Raw genomic sequence first — 13,446 nt, forward strand, 5'->3', positions numbered from 1 at the left:
TCAATCTCAAGGCAGCGTACAGTCAGTGGAAAGGTGAGTCAAACGCCGCCTGAGTTCAACGCTCAAAGAGATCTTTCTCATGAGAGCGTAAAAGTACGTTCGGAATAGAACTACCCAGCATCCGAAAGTTGAAAGAAAGTTTTGTCCAAAACTGCTCATGCATTCACAGAACAACCGTAAAGAGTCACAATTTATATGACAAAAATCATTCGGCATTTGATAAAAAGAAAGACCGCTTTACTCTAGCAGAAACCGCCAGTTTCTAAAGTTTGTATAAGGCATTGCATCCCTTTCTAACATGTCGTCCGTATTCTGCGGGGCGTTCCCTTCATGGGCACATCAAACAGGCCCCGCCTATTGAATTTTCAGCCTGGGTCACGTGCACGGAAGACTGTCAGTTCGGTTGGAACAGTGCGTTGAGGACTTGTGAGTGGTTCGTGGTGCGTGGTGCTCACTCGTGAGACCAACGGCAGACGCTGAGCCAGGATGTCTGGCAGTCGGGGAGCAGTCGTCACCCTCCTCAGCCTGGCCCTGCTCTGCTTGTTGGGCCGGGTCACCGCAGGTAAGCGAAGTACAAAGGGCGCTGCAGGTTGTATGTGTGGTTACGTGGGTTATTCTCTGCTGCTGTGGCCATTCGCTTTCGGTTTGAGCTGTAGGCGCCGCACAACTAAAAACAAAAGTATTAAGGTTGGCGCTGTCAGTAGTTTTACAGCAAAAACCGGACTGGGGATTGCGATTTTGTTTCGCAGCGGACAAAGGAGTACACGGCCTTAGTTTCTTCTAGTTATTTCGGGCAAAGTCCACTCCTCTCTACCTGCGTGAAGCACCTGGTTCCGCCTTAGTGCTGTTTGACTGATGATACCGAGATGCGTTTTAAGGCATGCTTGTTCCCCGTGAATTAAACTGTCCCTACAAGTGTCAAGTCTCCCAAACCCCTCCACTCACTCCTAGTTTTTTCTTAGGATGCAAGGTTTGTAATTGTTACTCATTAGCAGCTCATTTGTGCTCCTTTTTTTAGCTAACATAGGGTATGGAATATGCACACAAATATTCCCTGCAAAACGTCAACACCGTTGTTACTGTTAGGGTCCCTGTTTGCTGATGTTAACAACGAAGAAGCCCAAGAAGTGAAACTGCTGGGATATTTTCGGTCTTTGTTAGGCAGTTTTGGTAGAAGCGATCCATCACTTCTTTTGAGGTGAGAACCTTGACTGCTGTATATATTTAAGTTGTAGCGCGATATAAATGATGACCCGACTTCCTTTCTGGCACGTGTTAGCGAATCAGGGTGTTCCAGGTTAATAGGGCATCAAATGACTGTCTCTGGTTATGACAGTCATCTTGTTATGGTATGATTCTCGTAAAAGTAGACTTTAAGAGGGTTTAGAATTGTGGCAGTATAGAGCCTACCAATATATCAATATTGTGATAATTGTAAGTGTAAATGTATGGATTATGCCATACATATAATCTTTTATACCAAGAGGCACAATTACACGTGTTAGTTTGTAACTTTGTTAAGCATATCTTTTCTTTGTTTAACTGAAGAGAATTTTAACTTGGAAGAAAGATAAACTGAGTAAAGCAAATTGCGATAAACACCTTAAACAGCTAGACTACGTTATCGGTTTCATTTGCAGGTAAATGGCATTTTGCTCAATTTCTAATGGCGTTGCGCACCCCTGCAGAGGTATGTTTTATCCAGCAGCTCTAAGCTGCTCGTAATGTTTAGTTGCATAATTTGGTTGTGCAGAGATCTATTTCTAATTTGCCGCGAGCAAGTTTCTATCTATCAAAGATAGGAGGAATGGTTTATTTATTTGTTGTTTATCATGTAGAGGGCAGGTCCGATGCTCGTATTCTATTAAGAGCTCAGACAGTCCATGGATTTACTGTAGGAATCTACAAGAAACCTGTATATTGCAATATTCACTCCTAATACGATGGCTCAAAAAGATTTCAACCTTTACTGAAGAAACCAGACTTAGGTGCTGTAGTTCTCTAAATTCGACTTAGGAAATACCCTTCTCAAACGGTCACCAACGAACTCTATTGCCTCCTTGAGATCTCTGCTGCATTCAGCTGCATGACAAGTCATTGGATCTACAAAGTATAAATGTATAACTTAAGTATCAAGAGAGCTTTACTGATTACCTCTAAAGGTAAGATTTAAGATTAAGTAAATTTGCTTCAGTTTGAAAGCAGTTAGCTGTTGACAACCATGCTATCTTCATTCATTACATTATATCTTAGTTGCCCAATACCTCAGAAGCAAAGTAGAGTAGGGTGACAAAACTTCAGTTTAGACTCCGCGGCGAAAAATCATTCTCCATGTTGCTGTATCATGCAATACTCTCTCTGCACATCTAACATGCCAGGAAAACATTACGATCTAGAAAAAAATGTAAAAGCCATCTAGTCAATATACACCATATTGTGTTGCAGTTTCCCCCAACAGATGGATGACAAATTACCATTTCCCTCTGAGAATATATTTCCTTTCTGGTGTCGTCCTTCCTCCCCTCTTTGTATCCTACTTTGAGTTCTAGACTCTGTTATTTTGAATATTTTATTGTATTTCGTAGCCCAGGTATCTTTTTCCTATTAAACGTAAAGTGCACTGACATCCTCGGATGTAAGGGTGGGGCTGTATCAGTATTATAAATACATTAAAACAGGCTTCTGCTGCTGTGATCTGCATTTACGGTGCAGTGTACATTTTAATACATACAGTGGTTAATTGTAGATTTTCCTTATTCTAAGGTTTGTTCAATGAGCTGGGTTATAATGAACACATTCGTTTTATTTCGTGTCTTTCAAAATACTGCAATCACATAGTAATCCCTGTTAAATAATGCTGTTTGTCTTGTGTGCTTTACGAATGGTCTTTATTATTTATCGCCTCAGATGTACAACACGTTACAAATGATGTTCATTGGATGTACATGTTATTTTCCTTGCCTTTTAAAGAAAGCATTAAGTAAAGAGTAAACCTAGGGCATATGGGGAAAAAAGGGCACATGAACAAGTTGAAAATAAACAAGACTCTAAACAAGTTACACCAATCACAGCTCTTCGTTTTCCAACTACTAATATACAAGGTCCCAGATCAAACGTTAGTCATCTATTTATGAAAATAAGTTAATGTTGGAATAATTGGGGTTTCCTCTTGAAATCCGCTCGACACTTGGAAATTTGTGGATCCACACAGATTCCAGAACTTTCTCACACAGAAATTTGAGAGAAAAGTGATTTTTTTTCCAGCTACATTTTAGGTTTGCAGGGGATTCTGGGTAGGAAAACGTTGGGGACTCACGCAAACCATACCTCGCTGGACTCCCCCGGGTGTCTAGTTTTCAGAAATGTGTGGGTTTGGTAGGTTTCCCAAGATGTCCGCCGAGCCCGGGGCCAAAAACCCAGGTGACCCCCCGCCCCCCCCCTTGCAAAACCATGTTTTATAAGAGGGCAAGTGGAGACTACTAATAGTTTTAAAGTGGCTAAAGGTGTGCGGCAGGGGTGCGTGCTAGCCCTCACCTTATTCTCCCTTTTTATTAACAATGTCATCCCCTATTTTACTGATTACCCCACGGACGCCCCCACACTTGATGGGTTAAGAATTCCGATTTTAATGTTTGCGGACAATACCCTTTTATTGTCCAAAACTAAATCTGGCCTCCAACGTGCTCTGGATCGCTTCCAACTCTTTTGTAGCGATAATGAGTTGGAGGTTAACGTTGGGAAGACAAAATTTATGGTCTTACATAAGAGGAAAAAAATCAGTACTACATTTAGAATGAATAATGCCCCTATTGATCAAACTGATTTTTTTGCATACCTAGGGGTGACTCTGGGACGGAGACTTAATTGGAATCATCAGTTGGATCTCTCAGTAATTAAACATAATCAATTAGCGGGAGTCCTTCTAAAAGAACACAGATCCTCCCTAACTAAACCCATAGCTCCAGTAATGAAGTTGTATCTTGGGAAGGTTAGAGCGTCAATACTTTACAGTGCGGAACTCTGGGGTTTTGAAAATCTGCGACCCCTGGTACTTGCCCAAAATAAGTTTTTGCGATCTTTTACTGGTTTACCCCATTCTACACCCCTAAAACCATTGCTGCAGGATTTGGGATGTTTGTCTTTTGAAGAGACAGCAGGGTTTAGACCATTGGCGTACTGGAGACGCTTGTGGACCACCCCAGAGTTAGCACCTTACGCTTTGGCTCTTAAATATCTTATAGGGGTGGACAAGTCCCGTAAAATCCCTTGGTTGCATAACATCAGAGCAGTCCTTATGGCTATGAATCTAGGTCATCTTTGGTTAGATCCAGAAGGGACTCCCTTCCCATCGAAGAGTGAGCTTAAGAGACTGTATGTTGAGATGTTTCAATTTAAGTCTCACGCCCAGATTACTAGGGATTCATTAACTGATCTCTTTATGGACCATAAGGTCGATTATTCATTGGAACCCTATTGGGACATTATTATTGGAAACAGTGATGGGAAGTTGTACCATCAATTCAGAGTTGGAAGTTTACCCTTAAAATTTTTTATTAAAAATTGGGGCCAAAATCAGGGTTTAAACACGGACACTTCCTGTCACTGTTGCCCAGGGATCCCTGAGACTATTCCACATGTGTTATTTGTCTGCCCAGCATACAGAGCTCCCCGTATGAAGTGGATCAAGCCCCTGTGCAAGCAGTTAGGCATAAGTTCAGCGCAAACAGCTCTGCGTATCCTCAAGTGTGACACTAAGGAGGTCATTGTTGTTGCTGTAGCAAAGTTCTGGTCCACGTGTTGGGCAATAAGAAGGAAAGTTCTGCAAATTTAAAGCTATTATTGGGTTTTTTGTGTGAATACTGTTTTATTGACTACTGTTATACTAGTCTTGGTGTATTTAATACTTGTTTTATGTAATTTATTGATGTGGCTTATACATTTGTTGATGCTGTGTTTTTTATGATTTTTAATCGAATAAAGACTAAATGATGATGATGGTAATAGGTCATTTTTAAGTCTCCTCAATACGTTTTGGGCACTTGCCTGTGGCGGGTACTTGACCCACCCACGCAAGTGAGGTACCATTTTTATCAGGAGACCTGGGGGAACGCTCGGTGGTAGGAAATTTGTTGATCCACGCTGATTCCAGAACTTACCACACAGAAATCTGAGAAAAAAAGTCGTTTTCTTTTCAGCTAAATGTGTGGTTTGCAGGGGATTCTGGGTAGGAAAACGTTGGGGAACCCACGCAAGCCATACCTCGCTGGACTTCCCTGGTGTCTAGTTTTCAAAAATGTATAAGTTTGCTAGGTTTCTCTAGGTGCCGGCAGAGCTAGGGTTCAAAATCTACAGCTAGGCACTTTGCAAAAAAGGGTCAGTTTTCACTGTGAAAATGTGGTGTGTCCACGTTGCATTTTGGGCCGTTTCCTGTTGCTGCCACTAGGCTTACCCACAAAAGTGATGTATCATTTTTCTCGAAGTCTTTGGGGAATGCGGGGTGGGTGGAATTTTGTGGATCCACAACTTGCCACCACAGAAATGTGAGGAAAAATGTGGTTTTTTTTGGCAAAGTTTGAGGTTTGCAAGGGATTCTGGGTAACAGAACCTGGTGAGAGCCAGACAAGTCACCCCATCCTGGAATTCCCTGGGTGTCTACTTTGCAAAAATGTATGGGCTTGCTTGGTTTCCGTAGGTGTTGGCAGAGGTAGGGGTTAAAAATCTACAGCTAGGCACTTTGCAAAAAAAGGTAAGTTTTCAGTGTGAAAATGTGTCCACCGTGTGGGATGGAATTATCTTTGGTGCGTCCTCTTCAAAATGGGGTTTGGGGGGCAATTCTTACGAGGTATACAGGCTCTGTATGGTAACCCTACGGCCTGTACCTGTTACGGGGGTCTAACCTCTGCAGACTTTTCAATCTCACGTGGAACCCGTCAGGGATGCCCCCTCTCTCCCCTCCTTTTTGCTCTCACGCTTGAACCATTTCTTTCTGCCCTTCAACTTCAAACTCAAATTCGTCCCTTTAGATCAGGTACACTAGAGCTAAAAATAACAGCATATGCCGACGACATCGCGGTCTATTCTCAAGATATAGTGGAGGCACTGCGAGGCATTGCTTTTGAGGCCGGGAAATTTGGGACAGTCTCCGGATACAAGCTCAACATCCAAAAGACTCAAATCATAACTAACTACACCCCAGCTGTCGCGGTCCCGGAGATATGTAAAAATGCAACTTACTTAGGAGTCAAATTAACGGCCAACCTCCAAGAAATTAATAATATAAACTATAATGAATTAATTAAATCTACCATACTTACACTTAAAAAATGGCATAGGCTTCCTCTGAACTTAATTGGAAGAATTAATCTAATTAAAATGAAGGTTCTGCCTAAATTTGTATACTTATTTCGTTCTATCCCACTAATCTTAAACAACGCCTTCTTTAAAAGACTTGATGGGGTATTTAGCAGCTTCATTTGGGGCTATAAAAAATCTAGAAGGTCGTTGAATCTTTTAAAAAATAGCACGAACACCGGTGGACTTAACTTTCCTGATTTCAAGCTATATTTTTGGTCCACATTTGTTTTACGCATACGTTCTCTACTAAACAGAGGAGGCGCACTTTTTTTTCACTCCTTTATGTTAAAACAAGACTCAAATATGTTTCTACTACGCGCTAATGACCCCAACTACTTTAAAAGAGTCAAATTTAAGACCGCAAGAGACTCAAAAAAAATCTGGGACAATATACTAATCTATTGCAAAACCAGTCTATTTCACTCAAAGTTACCTCTATGGGGTAACCCCGGGCTTCCAGCAATTTTCTACGAACAAATGGACAACGGCTGGGCAAGGTTGGGCATCAGAGTATTAGGGGACCTATACGGCACGCAAGGGTTTTTAGATTTTAATGACTTAAAACGGCTTTATGATCTCCCCGAAACTATGCGATATAAATATCGACAGATACATGACTATCTGATCAATAAAAAACATCTCGTGGAAAACTCTGATAGCGATATATGGAACCACTTATATTCCACAGAAACTAAATCCGTAATAAGCAACACCTACAGCTTTATAGTTAGTTTTAAATCAAACGACTGCTCCAAACTAGCTGGCAAATGGAGCAGGCTATTAGGCTCTAATATTACACTAAAGGACATAGAACGATCTTTTTCAAATATTAATGAAAATGTACGATCCTCAAGTTTAAGGCTACAACAACTCAGAACGAGTTGCATGTTATATTACACTCCAAAACTTATCTCCAGGTGGCCCTCTAATAATTCTTTAAATGATCGTACAAAATGCCCTAAATGCTCCACTCATGCAGTAGACTTGGATCATATGTTGTTTTCTTGCCCCACCCTGGTAGACTACTGGAGGGATATTAAGAAGGTTCTTGAAATTAAACATATTCAGCTGCCTCCATTTTCTGCTGCATCGGTCTTACTAGATATATATCCTATCTCTCTCCCACAGCCTGCTCTGACCTCAATTCTTGTGTCCTGTGCTAAATTAACTCTGGCCAGAGCTTGGATTTGTCCTGACCCACCAACTGTGTGGGATTGGTGGGTGTTGGTAACCGAGATTCACTCGATGGAGTTAGGATTAGCTAATCTTAGGGGGACACGTTCTCTGATGAAATACAAAAAGAATTGGGGTACGTTTATGGAATAGTGCGATCTTTTCCCTCTGCTTTGAATTGTCTTTTATTCTCTCTTCTCCTTTTTTTTTTGGTTTTCTCTTTATTTCCCGCTCATTTATCAAAATAACTTACTGATTGATTGTTAAAATAAATACATGTATTTATGTATGCTATATCCTTCAGCCTGTACACAAATAAAAAATAAAAAAAAAAAAAAGAAAATGTGTCCACATTGCGTTTTGGGCCGTTACCTGTTGCGGGCACTAAACCTACCCACACAAGTGAGGTACCATTTTAATCGGGAGCCTTAGTGTAACACAGAATTGTAGAGCAACTGTTATTACATATTGACTTTCAATGCATTTCTGCCTTCCAAATGAAAGACAATGTGTGAAAAAGAAGTCACTGAAAAATGTCCTAATAATTCTCATGCTAGTATGGGTACTCACATTTTCGGAAATGTGCAAATAGCTACTGTTTCTAAACTCTATATTCTGTTCCAATTTCAGAAATACATAGGAGTTTTTCATCGTCATTTTTCACTGTATATAGTTTCCCAAATTAATTGCTATATACCCAGTAAATAATAATAACAAAAAACATTAAAAGACCCTGCTCAATTATTGGGTTTGTTGGGTTCTTGGTAAACCTGCAAGTCTTGTATATACCCACAACCAGAAAGGTCCAGCGGATGTAACGGTATATTGCTTTCAAACATCTGTCATAATTAAAAGAAGTTACAGGTGTAAATGTTGGCACAAATGGCTGTTTTTTCCAATTCCTTTTCAATTTTCCCTATTTTCAACTGTTAGTTTCTATAAAGAAACTTTGAAAGATCTACACAAATGACTCCTTGCTGAATTCAGAATTGTCTACTTTTCTAAAATGTATAGCTTTCCATGATTTATTATTGCTTTCATAACCATTTCTACCGTTAACTGGAAGAAGGTTGAAAGCACAAAAAATAGCAAAAATAGGCTATGTCCCAGTAAAATGCCAAAACCGTGTAAAAAATATTGGTTTTCTGACAAGTCTGTCAGTCCCTAAAAGCTGGGAAAATTGTGATTTGAGCCCCACAAAACCTTTGTTGATATCATTTGCAGTGAAAAAAACTTTCATTTGCAGCAATTTTTCCCCATTTTTTCCCCCCCAAAACAAAATGTAGCTGTATTTTGGCTAATTTCTGGGCACTCTCCAGGGGAATCCACAAACCCTGGGTACCTTTAAAATCCCCATGGTGTTGGTAGAAAATAACCCAAGTTTGGCATGGATACCATGTGTGGTCAAAAAGTTACAGGGGCCTAATCGCAAATTACCCCAAATAGCCAAAAAAAGGCTTAGTGATGGGGGGGGGGTGAGGGGGGGGGGAGAGGGGGGGCAAGCAGCGAAGGGGTTAAAAGCAATCAAAGACATGGTGATCTGCTGACCCCAGTAGGCCACAATCCCCTTGTTGGTTGCGATTTCTAGTGGGTTGAAAATTGCGTCTTACCTCAATAATATTCATAAGATAGGTCGATTTGCCATCCACTAAGAATTGGTATCTTGTGAGCTGACCAATTGTTGCATAGATCTGTTTCCAAAATACTGCACTGGTTGCAAATTGCGACCAGTGCTTCAAACAGCTGGCATCTAGCAGTTTTCTGCCTTGGAACAGCCATTTAGTCTCTCACCCACTAATCTGAGTGGCAGAAGGCCTTCTACTCAGTCTGAGTTATCAGAGTTGTGCGATGCACTGAAGCTGCAGAATTGGCCAGGCCGGTGCACGGTGGTCAGTGGGAGTGGCTGGATTCTGATGGTGGCCCTCTTCTGGGCTCTGGTGGTATTGGCAAGACTGGCATTGCAATCCCATTCATCCCCCCCCCCACACACTTTGGTGAGTCTCAATGACAGGCCAGCTGAGGCCTCACAAGAATGGAGCAAAGAGATGTGAGCTGTCTTTACCTCACTATTAACATCTACACCTGAAAATGATCAGGAAGAGAGGCAAAGTGTTGCTCCTCTTCTGAAAGATCCTTCACACCCTGACAACAGGAACTGCAGTCCTACCCTTCACCTTGCCATAACCTATATGGCAGCTTCAGGAGTCTAATCAGCAGCAGAAAAAGACCTAAATGAAATTCCAAGGGGAAGCTAATCTCCTCTCCCTACTTCTATCTGGGTCCCCTTGCAGTCCTCTTCTTCAGGTACAGAGCTCAGGTGGTGACTTAGCAGATTGAAAACATTTTGTGGCATGGCCGCCAAGTCTGATTCAGCACATAGGTTTCAGTGGCTGTGGGTCAACATTGATCCCTTATTCTGCTGGGCAGACTGATTGGGCATACTTGGCACTGCTGTGATATTGCTGCTCTGGCACGCTTCGTAAGAGCTGCGTTTTTTCAATAGAGTTTAGTCACTAGGGGACACTCGTCTCATGGGTTGTGCGTCTTTAATGGACGGATGACCGCACCTGGGTCAACCACTTCTGTCCACATCAACACTCAGATCATCCCCAAATAAGGCTGGTCACTCTACAATCACTACAAAACATGGTATGCTGCCACCTCTGCGCTACATGCATGAACCCGTGACAGGGACAGTAGCCTCTGTCAGTACTGAGAGCTTACTTTGTGCGCCTCTAGGCGCAGGACCAGCCTCAGATCAGTTGTAGGCCTAGGTGCACATGTTGGGTTAATGTGAGGCTGTGGTCCAAAATCCAGAAAAATGCATACCATGTACTCGCACTTGGGCACGGACAGTGGACCTGACTGTACACCATGCAGGGAATTTTCTCATCTAATGACGTGTAAATAAAAGTAGTGTGAGATGCCCCCCCCCCCCCCCCCCCCCCTCCCACCTTTTTAGGTCTCGGCTAGCGAAGGCTGCACTGGCGCAGTCTCGCTTGCGAGATTTAATGACTTGGAGAAGAGGGGCTTGAACCCGCCCCTCTTCTCCATTGGCTGGCCTCTTAAATGCTGGTCAGCCATTGGAGAAGAGGCTTGTCTCTCCAAACAAGCCCCGTCGTTTTGCGATTCGGGGGCGTGTTTTTTGTCGATTTTTCTCTGGGCGTGTTGTTCGAGAAAAACACGCCCCCGAATCCGAAAACGCCGCTGCCCTTCTCCGAGGCATTTCTGCTTTCACCTCGGAGAAAGGCAGTGGTGTGCTTGTTTTCTTCTGGGAGTAAGCCTCTCTATATTCAGATGCTGCCTGTGTTCTGCCTTGCCGTGTGCTGGAATCCAGAGTTCGTCCCTCGGGGTCGCGTCCACATCCTTCCCCGCGCCTGAATGGGTGACGTAACCGGCACTCATGTAAGGTGCTACTAATCTCCCCGTGCCGAGATGCGTAATGAAAAAACGGTGCTATGTGGCGCGCTCCAACACCTTCGGGTCGAGTTCACGCTATATCATTGCTTTGTCCGTCGGCTAGACTGCCGACTTTTGTGCTGGAGACCGGAGTTCATCCCTCGGGGTAGCGTCCACATCCTTCCCCGTGCCTGAATGTGTAACGTGACCGGCGCTCATGTAAAGCGCTACAAATCTCCCCGTGCTGAAATGTGTCAGGTAAATACGGGGTTATGTAAAGCGCTCCAATAACTTCCGGGTGAGTTCGCGCCATATAAATATATAACTCTGCCAGCTGGTGCTTTCGTTCTACTGCTGCCTACATCGGGAGAATAAAGGGGGTTAAGAGTGCTGGTTAAGTGTTGTGTTGAGGGTCGCGTCCACATCCTTCCCCGAATGTGTAACGTAACCGGCACTCATGTAAGGCGCTCCAAATCTCCCTGTGCCTGAATGTGTAATGTAAATACGGGGCCATGTAAAGCGCTCCAATACCTTCCGGGCGAGTTCACGCTATATCATTACTTTGTCCGTCGGCTAGACTGCCGACTTTTGTGCTGGAAGCCAGAGTTCGTCCCTCGGGGTCGCGTCCACATCCTTCCCCGTGCTTGAATGTGTAACGTAGCCGGCACTCATGCGGGGCGCTCCAAATCTCCCCGTGCCTGAATGTGTAATGTAAATACGGGGTTATGTAAAGCGGTCCAATAACTTCCGGGCGAGTTCGCGCCATTTAAATATATAACTCTGCCAGCTGGTGCTTTCGTTCTACTGCTGCCTACATCGGGAGAATAAAGGGGGTTAAGAGTGCTGGTTAAGTGTTGTGTTGAAGATTTGTGGTGGGTTTATGAGCAATTCCAATAGCTCTAACTTTAACAATGCCGAGACCATTGCATTGTAAATGCTTGTTTTAAAATACAATTTTTCTTGACATCTTCTCATAACGATGCGCTAAGCAAGAAATAACCTGCATCCTAATGTTATTTTTAATATATTTTTATTAGTTTTATCATACTCTGTCATGTTAATTCAAACAGAATGCTAGTATATTTGTATCAACAATTGCCACATTACATCTATGTACTCGTCACAATATATATCTGTTGGAAAGTGCCCTTTTTGACGTGGTCACCCCCAATTTTTGCCTGCTATTTGATGCGATTTCGACTGGAAGTGCGCTGAAGACTTCTTTTCAAACCATCTTCATTTTGGGGAAACTAGGTGTACAGTGATGACCCTCATTCCCAGTGTATTTATTGCTTTTATCCAAATCATAATGCATCAAGATGTGATGTATGCAAGACTTTTACTACAGAGTCTCTTAAAGATCGAGAAAGGAGATTAGAAATATTTCATATTGCTAAAGGTTTTTTTCCCCCCTTTTAGGGTGGATGGCCCCTCTTCAGGGAAAAATACTTTGAAAAGTGCCCCTCTGAGCACATCCACAAAGGCATTGCAGAAATGGAGTCTTGTACAGTTTCCTGAACTGGACTTATTTGATACTGTGCTTGCAACCACCTCCTCAAGTAATAAACAAGAAAAGCAAACCTCGATTTGTTGTAAGAAGGATCAACCAGAATAAACAACCCTCCTGTCTACAACATTGTCAATGACAACCCTGCAAACCTTGGCGTGCGTTCAGAGACCCCCAGTATGCCCACCCAAGGAGAAAGAACCTCTACATCTGAAGGAGTTTCAATGGGAAATTCTCATGCTTCTCCTCAAAGGGGCTATAGAGATTGCCCCCAATTCACAAAGAAATCAAAGATTTTATTCTAGGTTTTTCCTGCTCAAAAAGGCTGGTCAATGGAGGCCAATCCTAGATCTCGGACTATGACTTCCCTAGATCCTTGGGATGCATATTTTCTCATTCCGATTCGCTGAAAAAACAGAAAGTACCTATGATAGAGGGTAGTGGGGTAAAACTAGAAGTTCAAGGCAATACCTTTAGGATGTCCTCTGGTTGCATCGGAACTTGATACTGTACTCCGTCACATAATAATATTTTCTTTTGAACCGATACATGAGGCACATTTGAAATTCGTCTCATGGAAGACGGCGCTTCTCCTACCCAATGACATCTGCAAGGAGAGTGAGTGACATTCAAACGCTCACTATCAAGTAACCTTTCCTTTGATGCGCAAAAGATAGAGAACCAATGCAAGATGGATACCGAGGGTTCGTATTGACGTTCACTTAAATTAACCTATTCTTCTCAGATCTTTCTTTCCAAATCAGTCAACGTCAGCAGAAAGATGGTTGCATTAATTAGACTTGAGTAAATCTCCCAGGTTTTACTTTGACAAAACAAAGAACATACGAACATCACACCAGCTGTTCTGTTTGTGTCTTTTGGACAACAATGAAGAGGTCATCATCTGTCCAAGCAGGGTATACCTTGTTTTGTCTCAGCCTGTATTACTTCTGTCATGTCAACTCTAAGCAGCCACTCAACAGAAGGACGAAAGCGCATTCCATTTGGAGAAT

The 13,446-nt window shown here is 42.6% G+C and overlaps 1 protein-coding gene across 1 annotated transcript in view; it reads left to right on the plus strand.

Annotated features, from left to right (window-relative positions):
* The first annotated feature begins 361 nt into the window (after positions 1-361).
* Positions 362-13,446, plus strand: part of CD164 (CD164 molecule) — a 206,463-nt gene continuing 193,378 nt past the window's right edge. Inside the window, exon 1 of the mRNA XM_085611194.1 lies at positions 362-562. Within this exon, the coding sequence (XP_085467320.1) occupies positions 487-562 (76 nt within the window). The 5' untranslated portion in view covers positions 362-486. The remainder of the gene's footprint in view (positions 563-13,446) is intronic.

This window comes from Triturus cristatus, chromosome 6, assembly GCF_964204655.1.
Source record: "Triturus cristatus chromosome 6, aTriCri1.1, whole genome shotgun sequence".
Classification (NCBI taxonomy): domain Eukaryota; kingdom Metazoa; phylum Chordata; class Amphibia; order Caudata; family Salamandridae; genus Triturus; species Triturus cristatus.